The sequence below is a fragment of the Grammomys surdaster genome, unplaced genomic scaffold (genome assembly GCF_004785775.1).
Source record: "Grammomys surdaster isolate TR1022 unplaced genomic scaffold, NIH_TR_1.0 125581, whole genome shotgun sequence".
NCBI lineage: Eukaryota > Metazoa > Chordata > Mammalia > Rodentia > Muridae > Grammomys > Grammomys surdaster.
Window position 1 is genome coordinate 865473 of NW_021620427.1, and position 17301 is coordinate 882773.

Consider the following 17301-nt stretch of genomic DNA (forward strand, 5'->3'; position numbering starts at 1 on the left):
CACAACCCACTGTCCCTACACGACGCTCCTCCGACCTCGACTGTCCTCCATCCCCCCCCCTCTCTCCTGTCCACTCCCCTCCCCCCTTTCCCCTCCCCTCTCCCCTCTCCCCTCCCCTCCCCTCTCCCTTCCCCTCCCTCCTCCCCCCTTCCCTCCTCTCCCCTCTCTTTCCCCCTCCCTCCTCCCTCTCTCTTTCTCTCTCTTTATGTGTTTGTGTGTTTTGGGGCTGCGTATGGGGTAGGTTGGGTGGAGTTTCTCTTTGAGGTTTGTGTGATTAGGTTGAGTTTAGTTAAAATTAAGGATTACTCCCTATCCCAAGGTCCTTTTGCCACATAAGATGTATTTCCAAGTTCTGGAAATTAAAATGCAACCATCTCTGAAGAGTTATTTTGCTTGCTGGTATTTCATTTAAGGATTTCTGTAGTATAATTGTGGTTCAATTTGAAATGAGATTTTTATTTTTAATTTTATAGGTTTTTTATGTTAACTCTGGTGACCTTTTATGCACATTACATGAAACACCTTATATGATTACCACTGGGGATTCATTCTATGTTCCTTCAGGTAAGAACAACTAAAGCACCGTGTAGATTCCTATTGTTTCAGTGTCCGAATACTTGGTAGTGTACAGTTCCATTCATGTAAAAGCTACAGTGGTCAAAATACACTCCCATGTTACTGATGCCAAAGCAGCTCAGTACATACCTTCCTTTCATTAAGTAAGTATATTAAAAGTTTTTCATGTGTGAAATTCAGACAACTTTATTGCTAAATAATAAAAATGTTGAGTAGAAGTTGTGCTGCATTTCAAGCTGTAAGGGAAGTTATTTCTGCAGTGGTATTTCCTGTGACATTATATAGCCCTTTATTTTTGACCAGTATAGTGTAAAAGGTTATAAGTCATTGTAGTAGGTATTTTAATTTGTTTGCTTGTTTATTCTTTCATTCAGTCAATATGAGTAACAGTGTACTGTGGTACCAAATATTGCTCTTTAAGTTTAAGATAAATAAAGGAAAAGAGAGAAAAATTCCACATTTATAAAGTACACATTGTGATGAATATTTTAGCTATATTTTATATACTTTTGTCTTGTACTTGTGGTGCTGGGAATTGAACTGAGATCCTTTGCTGATTGCTCACTGAGTGCATCCCCAGCCCCATACTCTCTCGAGTTTAATGGATATAAACTTCTATGTAGAGAAAGTCACGGTGATGTTTCTTGCAAGTAAACAGGTCATATGTGACACTATCTGACACTCTGTTAAAATTACTAATTAATTAAAAATAGCATTTGGCTTTAAAAATTATTTTATTCTTACCTTTGTATATATGTATGTGTCTGGTTTATAGGAACCCACAGCATTTCTAAAGATTATTTAAAGATTGCTTGCAGAGTGTTTTTCTCTTGTACACATTTTAATTTAACTCTGCTTTTGTAATACAATGATGAGAAATTTATGTTTTTTCAGAATCTCGCTGAATCAGTAGGTGGTAACTTTCCAGTCTTTGGATTCATGCAGTTAAATAAATTACTTAAAGTTAGATAACTTTCTGTTTCATATTACATACTGTATGTGTTAAGTGCTGAAGAAATACTCAAAAAGAAATAATTCTTGTGGAAACAAAAATATCTTTTTGTTACTTTACTTGAAATAATTATATTTTCTTGTTACTTTACTTTTAGGTAATCATTACAACATTAAAAATCTCTTGAATGTGGAAAGTTGTCTTCTTTTTACTCAAATAAAAAGGTGAAATAAATGTGTATGTATATAAAATAAGTTGTTTATATATACATTTTTGTAACTGATTATTTTAAAGTAAAATTTTTGTCTAGTTTTGCATTAATCATTTCATACTCCTTGTTAAATATTTCATAATCTTGTATGTATCTTGATTTTTCCTTAAGTGTAAATACTGTGTTTAGTGATGACCATTTTGTTGGTATTGTTTTGATCTTGAAAAGAAAAAGCAACAACAAAAGAAACTAAAATCACTGTTCCCACAATATAAAATACATCTGCTATAAAAAAAACTGATTAGTTTGTCCATTCATTTGCAATAGTTGGTTCCAAATCTAAATTTTAAATCATCGGTCATTCAAGAATCTAATAGAAAGCTGTTGTAAATGTGCTGAATTAATTTCCATGGACTGCTGTAACAAAATGACCTAAACCACTGGGATTGTTTATGTATTTTTTGTCTTGCTGTTTTGAGGGTTGAAGTGTTAATTTAAGGTGTCCTCAGAGCAGTGCTGACTTAACTTCTATAGAAGGGAATCATTCCTTTTTTTCTACTTTTTTATATGCTTCCTATCTTTGGCTTTCCTTATACCTTGAACACTTCAATCTTTACCCTTTATCAAATGTCTTAGTTACTTTTCTATTGCTTTGACAGGATTACCATGATTAATGCAAATTATGTAAGGAAGTATATATTTGAGGTTTATAGTTTCAGGGGATTAGTCCATAATTATGTTACAGGAAGATCTTAGATGTAGATCTGAGAGATCAAATTGTTTGGGTTCAGACTCCATTTTAGAAAACCTGACCTAAGTTTAAACTCAAGTAAACTAATAGGTCAGTACCTAACTCCTGTTGCTCAGCTACCCCCAACAAGACCTGCGTCTCCAGATGATTCCAACAAGTCCAGCATCTAGGTTCCGTTTCCAGGTTATTCCTCCCAAAATCTGCACCTCCAGTTTAAGCCCACCCCCTGTCTAATAACCACCAATTAGGAGGAAAACAAAAGTTTATAGTTTGGCTCCCAGCACCAGCCAATTATGCTAAAAACCACAGTGGCCCCTCCCACACCCCAGGGCCTCCCCCAATCAGATGCTAGATACTAGATGCTAGGCTAGAAACACGCACTGCTCGCTTGCTATTTTCTGTAAAACCTTGTCCTGATGAGTGTCTGGGCTTTTCTCCACCTGAGCGGTCCTGTGTGTTGGTCGTGAATTAAGCTCCAAGCTCAGGTTTGTGAATAAAGACGCTAGTGTGATTACACTGGATTCAGCTCCTTGGTCTTTTGGGGTTCACGAATGTTTCAGCACAACAGATCCATAAGCACAAGGCAGAGAGGGCTAACTGGGAGTGCCACGTGCTTTTGAAACCTCTGGGCCAGCTCCCAGTAACACCTCCTCCAACAAGGCCACACCTTCCAATCCTTCCTTCCCAAACAGTTTCACCTGCCGTCAGCCATACAGATTACACTTCTGCACTTAGCCTGAGGCCCAGTAAATACTGACTGATTGTCTGGGGCGGTGATAATGGCCCAGCATCTGTTTATGGTGGTACGAAACCCACCTTACCATGAGGAGGTCAGGAATTCTGAGTCCAATTTATTCCTTTAACAAGGAATAAATTGATTGAATCAGGCTACTTGCTTAAAACTTTGTCTTTTTCCTGTTGCAATTCTGGGGGGTCGGGGGGGGGGGGCCTCTGTTTATGTGTCAGTCTTGTGGAAGTGGGAGATGTGTGGAGCAGGCTCTGCTGTCTCCCGACTGCCCCAGCCTGAGAAACAGATGCTGAAGATGCCACACCTTTCAGGGACAAGACTTGGAGGAATCAAGATAGAACTGATGGTGCCTGAGGACTAGCTCTCATAGCCAGGAGGAGCTTGCAAGTTGCCAAGGGAGAAATGTAATCAGTAGTTCTGTCTAGCCGTAAAACCTGCAGATCATCTCCAGAATGATGTGATGCTTCAATAGTGCCACTTGTACCCTGAGGATACCCAACAGCCAGCTCTCTAATAGGACTTAAGGCCTGCTCAGTAAGAGGGATTCGTGACGGAACTGGTAAAAGTAGTCCATTATCCATGGTTGGTGACGTCAAGGACCCTAGAGGAGAAACTATACTTGCTACTCTTAGTAGACTAGGATAATGTCTGTGCCCTAAGTACACTCAACGATAAGTGTGGCTCCCATCCTTCATCAAAGACATTTCTTTTGGTAGCCAATGAAGGCTATTACAGAAATTCACAAACTCCTCGAAATGCAGAAGACAACTGACTATGTGGCACTTGTGCCAAACTGATAGGTCTTTAACACAACCACTACATCAGGGAACACTAAGGGACTCAGGGAGGAAGTAACATAGGAACCAGAGGCCCATGAAGTCTGCTTCAAGATAGGGCCTTCTGTATATGATAGGGAAGTGCACCCATGAAATCTTGACAGCATGCTTTTGTGTCAACATACCTGTGCAGTGCAGTGCTGGGGGATTGTGCTGGATAGTTTTAAATCAACTTGACACAAAAATCACCTGAGAGGAGGGAACCTCAAGAAAATGCCTCCACCATATCAGGCTGTAGGCAAGCCTGTAGGGCATTTTCTTAGTGATTGATGGGGAGGGCCCACCTCCCATTTTGGGTGGTGTCATTCCTAGACTGGTGGTCTTGGGTTCTATAAGAGCTGAGCAAACAATGGAGAGCAAGCCAGCCACCCTCCATGGTCTCTGCAGTAACTGCCTCCAGGTTCTAAAAAGTCCTTCCTGTTTTTGACGATGAACTGCTACCTACCTGGAACTGTGATTGAAATAAAGCCTCTCTCCTCCAGTTGCTTTTGGTCGTGATGGTTCATTACAGCAACTGAAATCCTAACCGAGACGGGTTGGTACCCACAGAGTGGGTTATTTGTGACAGACATGACCATGTTGTGGGGAGGATTATAGGACTTTGGGGCACTCAGTAGGATGTTCTGTAGGAGGTTGGAAGATAAGAATGAACAGTGTTGAAGATAGAGGCCTGGCTTGGGAAGTTCCAGACAGAAGTTTAAGACTATCAGGGCCATTTGCTATTTTGAATTAAAATTCTGTCAGTTAGGCGGACATGTGCCGTGAGTAGCAGAAGCCCAGCACTGCTGAAGTGAAGTCTGTGTGTTACCAGGGCAGCTGACACTGGTAAGCTGGAGCTGAGAAATCAGTGCTGACTAAGAAGAGACTAGCATCGTTGAGGTGAAATTTGGCAAGGGTTTCCTCAAGGCCAAGACACACAACTGTACCAGAAGTGGCCAAGGTGGTACCTTGTGCTGGCAGCTGAACTTGGTAGTGTAAAATCACCCAGGTGGTACTGGTTTTGAAGGCTTGAAAGACTTGGTGTGGGAAGGATGGAGTCCCTGAAGAGAGCCCAGGAGAGGCTCTTTGTGAAAATGCAGCCCAGTTGCAGCAAGGGACCGCTGCATTTTGGAGATGCCAGTACCATGCAATGGACCACCAAGAACAGCAGCAGCAACAGCATGGAGTCAGCTGGGGCCTAGAGGACAAGCTGCCTGTGCTTCAGAGGGCAGAGCGGGAGGAGTGACCCACGTGACCCACACTCCAGCTTCAGAAGATCATGAGTGAATCCCTGAGAGTTGGACCCTTGAGTTATTTACATCGTTGGGAGTTTGATTTTGCTTGTTGAAGATTGTACTTGTGCCCTGGTTCTTCCACTTTGAAGAAAGTATTTAACTTAATTTTGATTTTTACAGGAGCCCACAGCTGAAAGATTTTGAACTTTTAAAATATTTTTGGATTTTTTTTTAAAAAAGGGACTGGGTATTTAAGGCACTGAAATTTTTAATGTGTTTGAATTTGTAGCAGCTGTGGAACTTTTAAAGCTATCTATGCTTTACATGTATTTATGTTTTTAATTTGAGGGATGAATGATAAAGGAAAGATTGTGGCTTTTCAGTGACCTGTTTGTGTGTCAGGTTGACCAAGGCTGGATAGCTATTGTCAACTTGACTCAATCGAAAGCCACTAGAGAGAGCAGGGAGCCTCAACTAAGAAAATACCTTCTTGAGATGGGCTGTAAGCATGCCTGTAGGGCATTTTGTTAATTAGTGGTTGATGGGGGAGTGCCGAGCTCCTTGTGGGTGGGCCCATCCCTGGGCTGGTTGATCAAGCCTGTAGGCAGCACTCCTCTATGGCCTTGCGCTAGCTCCTGCTCCAGCTTCCTACCCTGCTTGAGTTTTTGCCCTCACAGCTTTTGATGAGGAACTGTTACATGGAACTGTGAGCAAAATAAACCCTTTCCTTCCCAAGTTGCTTTTGGTCGTGGTGTTTCATCACAGCAATGTAACCCTAACTAAGACAGGATTGAACTCACTGTCACACATACTAGTTAAGAATTGAAGTAATTGAGCTACATCCCAGCTGATAGGACTTCTTTTCAGAAGTCATCTTTTCCAGTCTTAAAAGTCATTCCTAATAGTTTATAATATTATGCCTACTGTCGACTTTTGTTGTCTGTGCAGATCCTGTCTGCTGGACCTGGGATGTGAGGACATGAAAGAGTGGGTGAACTGCAGTCTAATGCTGTGGACAACCCTACTTCAGTTTCAGTGTACTTTAATACACAAATGTAACAAAGCAATCATCCAAGGAAGGTTGGTTGATTTCAGAAAATCATGTAAATAAATGTCAATAAGCACATAGTAAATATTCACAGGACAGCCCTTTCCCTGGACAGACCAACTTTAACAAAATAGCCTGGCATATACTATGGCTTATATCTTGGAAAGCATGAAGCAAGGCAGAAGCCGTATCTAGATTCAGGGTACACCACCAGATTGGGTCTATAGCTACCATCTGACATGCAAAAAGAATAAAGATGTCTTGTAAATTGAATGTGAATGTTTAACACAGGAGGCACGTCTAAGAACAATCCAGGGAACAAAATGGACCTGAAGTAAAAGGCCCTCGATCACAGTTCTGCAAGGGGGTGTTTACTACGCGTCTTTCTTGTGACCATATTCTGATACCTTACCATATTTACAGTAATAAATAAAACTAATGGAAATATTAGAGCATAACGATAATATTTTACAAAAGATACAATTCTCAGTTTTTAAACCTTTCTTTTTTTTGGTTCAATTTAGGACCAATGACAGGACAGCCAATATGTTTTTTTCATTTTTAAGGAGAGAGTCCCTGATGCCTTGGGGCTAGCTATCATGTGTGCAATGTTTATACTCACAGACTATCTGCTCCGTAACTATTAAGCTTAATTGGACCTTACAAATGATACTAAAATCGGAACCTCAAGAAGTGTTTAATGAAATATTTTAAAGTTTGTGTCCTGTAAGCTTTTTGCTTAGGACCCGTTTGGAAAGCATCCATCCATCTAGTTGTTCACTGTAGAAGAGTCAGGGTCGAATCGCCTGTCTGTGTGTGGAGAGATGGTTACTCTCTCTGTGAGGTCAGTGCTCAAGCAGCATGGGTTATGTCAGTTGAGCTTATCGAGATTCCCCCAATCCCACTTAACATAAAAGGAGAAAAAAGATGAAAGTGTTCCATCGTCTGAGACCGGAAATTTTAAAGAAAAGCCGCACACTTGAGGGTATGCATAACTGACACCTTATATCTCTGCAAATACTTTTCTGGACAAGTGTATGATCTGGGAAGACAATGTAGACTAGATAAAACAAGGTTTTTTTATATGTCTGTGAAAAGTACACATACATATACTCATACATCAGTCATTTTGAGGCAGTGTCTTATGTTACCAAGGCTGGTCTTGAACTCTTACCGCTCTTCTTAAGCCTCTTTGGGAATTTTAGGCACATGCCACCAGATCCATACAAGAACATCTTCAGTATTTTGAAAACTGCAAAGCCCCCACATGTAAAATTCATATTGCTGCTAAGTATGTTTGCCGTGCATGAAATGAAATTTTTTTGTATATGTAAATGTTGGGGTACGTTGCATGACTGTGTATTCAATTGTTGATTTCTAAACAAGCAGAGAGCTGAGTATTAGCCAGGTCTTGGTATTGATGTTCCTATGGCCCATCACTGGCCTCATGTTTTGTAAGCATTCATGCTTCCTTACTTGTTACTTTGCTTTAATAAAGATCTGATGGACAATAGCTAGACAAGAAGTAGAGGGAAGAACTGGGCAGAGACTGCATCTGTGGGAAAAGATTGAGAAACAGGAGATTTGCCAGCAGAGCATGGAAGTGTTCAGAAGTGAACAAGAGCAAAGAGAGGTAAAGAACTGGCTGTGTGGTGGGATGTAGGACTCGAATAGTCTGGTCAATTTAGATTGAACTATCTGGAGTCTGGCCAGCTAAAGTCCTAGGCTATAATAAATACTAATAAGTCTCTATGCCATAATTTAACTGCTGGTTTGTCCAGGAAGTCCTGCTGTCTGTATATGAACATGTATATATGCATACATATGTATATATACATATGCACATATATATGCATATTTATATCTTCATACATATGTATATATACATACAGGATATGTTTGTGGTGCCTATCATTGATATTTACAATTATAAAATTATTTAAAAGATTTATGTATATGAATATACTGTAGCTGTCTTCAGACACCAGAAGCTGGCATTGGGTTGTATAACAGATGGTTGCGACCCACCATGTGATTGCTAGGAATTAAACTCAGGACCTATGGAAGAGCAGTCAGTGCTCTTAACTGCTGAGCCATCTCTCCAGCCCCAAACAGAGTTTTTGTTGTGGCAATTAAAAGGAAGCGTTTAATGAGAAGGTAAATAGAAGGACAGTGAATAGATAGTATTTAGATAGCTAGTGAACTCAGCTCAGTAAAGATTAGTATGTGTTAATGGGATAGCTCATCTGGTACTGGCCTAGCCTGAACAAAGTCTGGAGTTTAATCCTTAGCACCACATAAAACCAAACTTGGTTGCATACAATTGTAATTTCAGCCCTCCAGAGGTGGAGGTAGGAGAATCAGAAGTTTAAAGTCATCCTTGGCTACATAGTGAATTCTAGGCCACATCTCCCTTTCTTTCTTTTTATTTCTTTCTTTCTTTCTTTCTTTCTTTCTTTCTTTCTTTCTTTCTTTCTTTCTTTCTTTCTTTCTTCCTTCCTTCCTTCCTTCTTTTTTTTTTTTTTTTTTTTTTGTCTTTTTTCGAGACAGGGTTTCTCTGTGTAGCCCTGGCTGTCCTGGAACTCACTCTGTAGACCAGGCTGGCCTCGAACTCAGAAATCCGCCTGCCTCTGCCTCCCAAGTGCTGGGATCAAAGGCGTGCGCCACCACTGCCCGGCCACGTCTCCCTTTCTATGTTGCCCTAAATAAAAGATTCAAATCCTTAAAGAGACTTTCCAATGTGCCCTAAAATCAGTCCTCTGATCTCTGCCCCTGCTTACTCTGTGTAAGCCACAATGGCTTGTTTTCAAGTCCTCGACTCTGAGATATACTGCTCAGCTTCCAGCATCTCTCCTCAGTGACCACCTGTATAGTCTCTTCACTGCAAGTTAGCTTGAGTGACCCTAGTTTTCAATCCACTTTCTTATAGTAGTCAGAAATACTAAAGTCTACCAAGAATTCTGAGTCCTAAGTTAACTATTTGGAACAGCTGAGGCTTTGTTCATATTCGTCCTAGAACAGGACATCCTATAATACTTGAATCCCATGATCCCAAAGATTGCCAGAGCATAAAATCCAGAGCCAAACACTTTTATGGTCCCGCAGCTGCAGTGCAGTGTCAAGCTCAAGACTGCTTTGGGACGCAGCCGTGAAGATCTGGCTATTCTTACTGCCGATCTACCTTGCTTTTGTTCTCGTCTGGCTATTCTGTTTCACCAAAATCACACGTTAGAGATGGGCCTTTGCATTCTCCTTTCTGTCTGTGCTCGGTGGGCATGTTTTACTCGAGGCCTTCCTTGACTAATCTTTTAAATTGGCAAACTTCCTGAGCACACTCAAGAATGCTTTTCCATCATTCCCACAACACTGAGGAGATTTTAATTTGTAATTTATTTGTATTATTATGGTCTGTTTTCTATTTTTTGAAATGCTTCCCAAATAAAACGATTTTTAAATTTTTCTGTTACTATTTTAGTATTTATTTCTATTCCATGATGCTACAATCAAAAGCAACTTGAGGAGACAAGGGTTTATTTTCCTTTACTCTTCCAGGTAACACTCTATCATGGAGGGAAGTCAAAGTAGGAACTCAAACAAGGCAGTAACCTGGAGAGGCAAGAACTGGAGCAGGAGCCATTGAGGAAGTATTGCCTTTTTTGGCCTGTCACCTCTTTCCTTGCTCTGTTTTTGTATAGCACCCAGGAGTACTGGCCCATGGTAGCACCATCCACTATGGACTGCCCCCCGCCCCCACATCAATCAGTTGTTAACTTCACTGCAGACTTGCCTACAAGCCAATTGTTTGGTGGCTCAATTGAGGGTCCTTCCCAAATGACTATAACTTGTGTCAAGTTGACATAAAACTAGCCAGCCCAATGATGGAGGCAATAGCATATAATATGCTCTTAATGTACATTTGTTGAATTTATTGAGCTGAATTGAATACTGGTTCTCTCCTCGCTGTGGTTTGAATTCACATCTCTATCTTAAAGCTGTGTTAGAAGCTTAATTTCTATTCACAGGAGGTGAGAGCTAATTGCAGGTGTTTGGGTTAGGAGGACCTTACTTCCTTAGCAGTTTAATGTTGTTATAAGAGTTTGAGGTGTGAGTACAGTCTCATTAGTTCTTACCCATGTGGTGGTTTGAATATGCTTGGCCCAGGGAGTGGCAATATTAGGAGGTGTGGCCTTGATAGAGGAAGTGTATGACTGTGAGGGTAGCCTTTCAGATCCTCCTCCTATCCATGTGGAGCCAGCCTTCATATCAAGATAGTTTCCACTATGATGGTAATGGACTGAACCTCTGCACCTGTAAGCCAGCCTCAATTAAATGTCCTTTATAAGAGTTGCCTTGGTCATGGTGTCTGTTCACAGCAATGGAAACTAAGACATCAACCCTTGCCATCTTATGACACAACAAATTGGCTCTCACCATATGTGGGTCATTGATTTGGCTCAGTGAGCCTAATTATTTTGTGTTTGTTATGGATTATTCAGCTTGCTGTATATTATGCAGAAACAGAAGAGGAACTTAGGCATTCCTATAATTTCGTTTCCTGGATTTCTCTCTGAGTTTCCTCATTTTTGGCCTGTACTCCAACATTGCTCCCTTGGCTTCTGGTCTGTCCTCCAATTCTGAACTTTGGCTTTCAGATCTTGTCTGATTGCTGATGCCTGAGTATTGATATGTTTTATCTGGAACTTGTGTTTACCTTCTTGAGGACACTATCACTTCCTGTTGGATCATCAACCTTTATTCCTCCCTGTCTCTGTCATTCCCCCCACCCTTAGTCTCACACCCAGGCCACTCTTGGCAGCTCACCTTGATGCATCTGCCATGGAATCTGTCTGTTAAACAAGTTGTCACTCAGCACAAATGCTAGCATATTGAATGCTCCCATTTACATTGCAAGTATTCTTGGCCCAACTGGATTAAGGCCATTACCATACATATTTCTGGAAGGTTTTCTTTTTTCCTCCTCACCAGAAGAGTGAGAGGCAATGATAGCAGAAGGATAAGTGAACATTTTGGCAGAGCAGTTATATGGTAAACCCAGGAAACTCCACAGTCAGCGTGTTTCTTTTATAAAGAGCTGACAGGGATTCCTTTTAGATAACTTTAGCCCATTGCTTTAATCTATGGAGCTGAGCAAATAAGTGCTACACATAGCTAGTTCTAGGTCACCATCACTGTGGCCGGTAGACCGCAACAGAAGTGACAATGTGCCAGATTTGAGCTTAGACATCAGACTTTTGAATATTTCTCAACTAGTTCCAAGTGTAGGCCTTAATATTGAAAAAAGCTCCCTTTACATGAAAAAAAAAAACCACTGAAATTAGTTCACTCAATGAGAGCACACAGAGCACAGAACAACTATCTCAGCTGAAGGCCAAGCTAGGCCACCTAGCTTCAAACCTAACAAACAGCCACCAGTGTAGATGTGAATCCCCTCAACACCAGAAGACTCACTAGCCAACGGCCGGCTCAAGGTAATGACCTATAGAATTCTATTTACCTTAAGTTTTGTCATTGGTTCTTATGTATCTGACATAAGACACAACTAACCATTGGTTACTAATCCAACAGTTGACAGAGGCAGAATAGGAAGTCTATTCTAGTGAATTCCTTTATACTGCCAAGTCTGAGAAAGGCCGGGCATCGATTGGTTGAGGATGGGTGTGTTTGTAGTCTATTGTTGACTCTAAGTTTCATGGAAAAATGATAGACTTGTTAACTGAGTTCCATTTTTTAAGGTTTATTTTTGTTACTCCTTTATGGAACCATGCAAAAACTTAGGATCATTTTTGTTTTCAATGTCCTACGCAAGTCAGGTTATAATTTAGGGCTGTGTTGGAAATTAAATTGCATGAGGAGTTAAAGAATTGAGATGTTCTTGACCTGAGCACTGATATTTTGAACCGACGCCTAGGACTGCCAGTGAGCTTCCTTTCAAGCTCTCTCCTTGTTAGCAGTTTGAAGTGAGGGAAATAAAGGGAATGGCTAATTGGACAAATACAAGGAAAGTTAATAAAAGAACAATGTCAAGAATAGAACCAGTGTGTTATCTTCAAGTTAAGTGACCTAATTACACTGATTGAATTCTCTAAGGGTGTCACTGTTGTGAAAACGGGACAGCACACTGGGTTATAAATAGAATCCTGAAGAGCTATGCAGGTTTCAGTCCTGTAAACATGCAGCTCTTTCACACAACTTATAAACAAATGTATAGGAAGCATTCTTTTTTAAAGAAGGTTACAAAGACATAACATTTGGGCATCTGGCATTTGAAAACAAAATGCAATCATCTATTAAGTGTTAGTGTTGCATACACATACACACACACACATACTGTAAACTGACATAGCTATACACATACACATACACATACACACACACATACATACATACACACACACACACATACACATACATATACACATACTGTAAACCGACATAGCTATACAACATATACCTCCCAGCTGTTCTAGAAAGAGCTGTGTAACACATTGCAGTGTGAGAATTGAACCACAAGATGGCAAAACAAGGTCTCCAAGGACTAGCTTTTGCTTGCTTGCTTTTCTTTTGCCTAAAGTAGAAGTGCAATTAACCCTGCCATTCATCCATTGCAAGGGTTTATTGGCTAAACATAAAGTACCATTTCTCAAATTATCTTAGCTTTTCAATAATTTGCATTTTACTTGCGTCCAAAGAAAAGTCAGGATTGAGAATTTACCTTGGCAAAAAATAAATCTACATGTTTAAAAGTTGGTTTAAAGACTAGAATTTAACATTCAATGTCTATTGCAGAGGTCAGTTATGCTAAGATGACTGAAAAATCAAAGGAAGATACATATCGTATGTTTTTGCTCTCAATGTTAATATAGGAAGAACAGATTTGGGGAGATGAAGCTTCTTTTGTTGAATGAGTTTGGAAAATGTTGAATCGGGGGCAACTCAGTTGTGATTATCCACTTCCAACCATGGCTGAGGCAGGTTAGATTAATGTAGGAAGGAGGGCAGGAAGAAGAGTGATGGCAGAAGGCTGAGCTGGTTGTACATGAACTGGAGACTTGCTGATGCATTTCTGTGGTCTCCTGTACCTCGTCTGATGTGAGAGGAGAACCCTTGTTACTGTAGAACTCAAACCTCCACATAGCTAGGTAATAACGTTTCCTGGTTAGTGTGACAAGCGCAAAAATCATGTCAGCTGGGATAGTCAAGTCCCGAGTCCTTATAACCCCTGAGCACATGCTAAACGACAGCTGAGCTTTAATCCTACTGTGCCTGCACAGACCCTGCATTCCGGACGTGGAATCAGAGGATCCAAGAGGTAACTTTCGTGAGTTTCAGATCAGCCTGGGATACATAGGACCCTGTCTTAAACAAGCAAATAAAAAAGCTTTATTTGTTTTTTGCTCCATCAGAAAACATGTTCTAAATATAGTAATGTGACACAGTATAATATATAAAAATGAATAATGTACCTAGGGGACCGCCAGCTTCATGGCCAACCTGCAGATGGAGCCACCACAGTGGTCAGATGGGAGAGAAAGAGAAGTGGAGCAACTCGACCATTGTGAGGAGAGGTGGAACTGGAGACTTGAGGGTGGAGAGGAGTGGCCAGCCCTGTCACATGAGGTCATAGTGAGGTCTCAGCCCGAGCTGTCACTGAGGACTATGTCTGAGTCAGTGGCTCATCTGCTATGGGGTGGCTCAAGTGCAGAGGTGATAACCCCTCCCTGCCTATGGCATTTGGGAAGGATGCCCACAGGGTCATGAGAGTTAGTGAGCTGGTCCTGTCTCTCACAGGCTGCAGCACTTGGGAGAGTGGGGTCTGTGCTTTCACTGGGCAGCACAGTGGAGCTGGCTCTGCAGGATGGGTGTGGCTGAGCCATCCAGGAGAGTGGGAGAGCAGGAGAGCTGACCTTGCCTCCTGCTAACGGCAGCGTTGGGTGGCCTAGCCACAGCAGTGTGGGAAAGCTTGCCCTGATGGTGCAGACATGAGAGATCAGGTGGGGTGACCAGCTCTGCTACCACCCAGGCCCAGATCCAGGGCTCGGAGATGGCCCACCCCAACATGAATATCATCTGGGAATGGTTGGGAAGTGGGAAAGGGGTATTCCTGCTGGTCAGAGCTGCAGGATCTCCATGACGCTGGGAAAGAACAGGAGGAAAACTGGGAGGAGTCCCAGTGAGGATCCAATATTGATGGTGTCACAGAAGTCAGAGATCTTGAACCAAACCAATGACTCATTGTAATGAACATTGGTAAGTGATGATGTGTGTGCACAGAGGGATAGACTGTGGGATGCACTATGGCATACTGCAGCTTCCACAGTGAGATGTTTCTGTTCTCTCTCTCTGTCTCTCTGTCTCTCTGTCTGTCTCTCTCTGTCTCTGTCTCTGTCTCTCGCTCTCTCTCTGTCTCTCTCTCTGTCTCTCTCTCTTGATTCTCCTCCTCCTCCTCCTCCTCTTCCTCCTCCTCCTCCTCCTCCTCCTCTTCCGCCTCCTTCTTTTTAAATTTGGGGGTGGTGGGATGTTTCAAAGTCAAAAAGATATGAGTGCAAAGTCAAAAAGATGTGCGGGGACAGGGGGATGAGTGGGACTTGGAAGCATGATGTGAAACTCACAAAGAATCAATAGAAAGCTATAAAAAGATAAGATTTTGTTTGTTTGCTTTTCTGTCGCTGTAAACCAAATGTAGAGTATCTGGTTTTATGAAGGAAGTTCCATGAGCTTACATGGCCAGTAGGTGGCACTCCAATCTTGTTTATTAAATGATTCAGTTCATGCCTAATTGTTTAACTTTATGGGAGTGTGGGAAGGACATCCATTATATCCAACTTGTGGGACCTCTGGCAATTATGCCTCAGTTGTCCCAAGAAGCCCCAGTGGAATGGATAAAAACAATTTAAGGAGTAGAGCTACAGTGCTGGAGGGAGGATTTGGAGACTTGTCTTTCCTTTGGGAGTGCCTTGAGCTCTTTACAGACTATCAAAGTATTCAGTGCAGGGAACTTCAGTCCTTCACTTTAGATCTATAGGGAGGTCTCCAGTTATTTCAAAATATGGCAACAATCCTTTGAAGTTATTTAAGTCTAAGGACAAATGTAGATTCCAATGATTTTAGGAAAGAAAGGAGGAACCATGCTAATTTATGAAGAACTGAGCCAGGTGTAGTGGCTCATACATATAATCTCAGCACCCAGGAGTCAAGGCAGGAGAACCCAGAGAGGGACGCCTGTACTCCATGAACTCTCCGCCTTAAAAGAAAGAAAGGAGGGAGGAAGGAAGACAGCAGCAGCGACTGAGAGGGCTGTCCCTTTCCCATCTAAAATACCCACCTGGGCATCACACGTGTGCTCCACAATATAACCAGCCCTGGACACCTACCACTCAGAAGGACACAGCATCATTCATCAACAGTGCCACATGTCCCCAATCACCTCTTCTTTCCCAAACAACCCAGAAGACAGAAACAGAAGAGAGGGCAGAGGATTTAAATGATAGGGAAAAAACGGCAATTAAGAACAAAAGATTATGAAAATTATGAAAACATATTTTAAAGCTTTGTAATTCTCCCATATATTACATGCTGATTGCAGTTTCCTGTCCCACCCCTCCCCTGACTTCACCCCACTACCCTGGTGTCTCCCCTTTATCTATACAAAGACATGACCAGGAGAGACATTGAAATGTAGCAGAAAGCCAACAACTCAGCTGAGTTTTGAGCACATCTCGTTCTTTCACTCAAGTACTTGGTCAGCTCTCGTTGAGGACTAGCTACCCGAGATGCAATTGAAATAGAAAACAAATGTGATCTCCGTCCTAAGAGCAATAAATGTTAAAAACACTCTAATGCTTGTAATCTGCAAAGTATTCAAACAGAGATCAACAGGGTTTTGTCTGTAACCTTAATATTTTCTAGGGGAAATACTGTGTTATTTTATGTAGTGAATCTAAAACACAAAAGGGTATCAACTGTATTGAAATCAATACTATATTATCTCAAAATCCCTCTAGGATGGTTAATATTGATGTCAACTCGAGAAGATGTAGAATGTTCTAGGAGAAACCTGTGGGCATGTCTATGAGAGAGATTCTAGACTGAGCTAGTTGAGTTAGGAAGATACCCTCTAACCGTAGGCCACATCATTTCATGGTCTGTCATCGCAGCAAGTGAGCTGAGCAATAACAGTCCTCTCTCTTTGGTTCCTGACTGTGTGTAGTGTCCAGAAGCTTCCTCCTGCCACAGTGTCCTCACCATGGTAGGTTACACCTTCAAATTGTGAACCAAAATAAACCTTTCCCCCTTACACTGTATTTCTCAGGTATTTTTTTTGTCACAGCAACAAGAAAAGTAACTAATATACCTCATCCTATCTGCACCATCCCGTGCTCCCTTCCTCTCCTTGTTTTTTTTTTTTTTTTTTTTTTTATACCACCTTAATTGGGTAGCTCACCAGGAACACAGAAAACCTGCAGGTTTAGCAGTGAGGGGTTGCAACTAACTTGCATTGTGGACAGGACTTCACTGTGCTTACGAACATATCTCAGCAAGGAAGTAGCTTACTACTTAGAAAAGTTTTCTACTTCTCTAATTATATCTTCAGGTTTATCACATGTCTGGCTTTAGGATGGTCTTTCCGAGATGTAAAACAGAATTTCTGCATATTGAATAGGCACGAGATTGTCAGTCCAGTCTGGGAAAGAGGGACACCTACTTCTTTACTTCAAAAGGTCATTGTCAGCAGCTTACAAAGCTGTTTGTAAAGAGGGTTACTGAGTGTTAGAGAATATTGTCATGTAGGTAGTCTTAGGTCTTTTTTTTAGTATTAAGCTGATGAAGGATGTTCAGAGAAAGCCTCTCCCTGCATCAGTCTTCTTTAGCTTGAAGTATTCAGGACATGGAGGTGGTATATTTTGGAGTGTCCTTTTCTAACTCATTGATCAAATAGGGACTAAA

At 41.4% G+C, this 17301-nt stretch overlaps 1 protein-coding gene across 1 annotated transcript in view; it reads left to right on the forward strand.

Annotated features, from left to right (window-relative positions):
* Cenpc (centromere protein C) overlaps window positions 1-2183 on the forward strand; it is a 47376-nt gene extending 45193 nt beyond the window's left edge. Inside the window, exons 15-16 of the mRNA XM_028786790.1 lie at window positions 474-564; window positions 1686-2183. Coding sequence (XP_028642623.1) covers window positions 474-564; window positions 1686-1756 — 162 coding nt within the window. The 3' untranslated portion in view covers window positions 1757-2183. The remainder of the gene's footprint in view (window positions 1-473; window positions 565-1685) is intronic.
* The last annotated feature ends 15118 nt before the right edge of the window (window positions 2184-17301 follow it).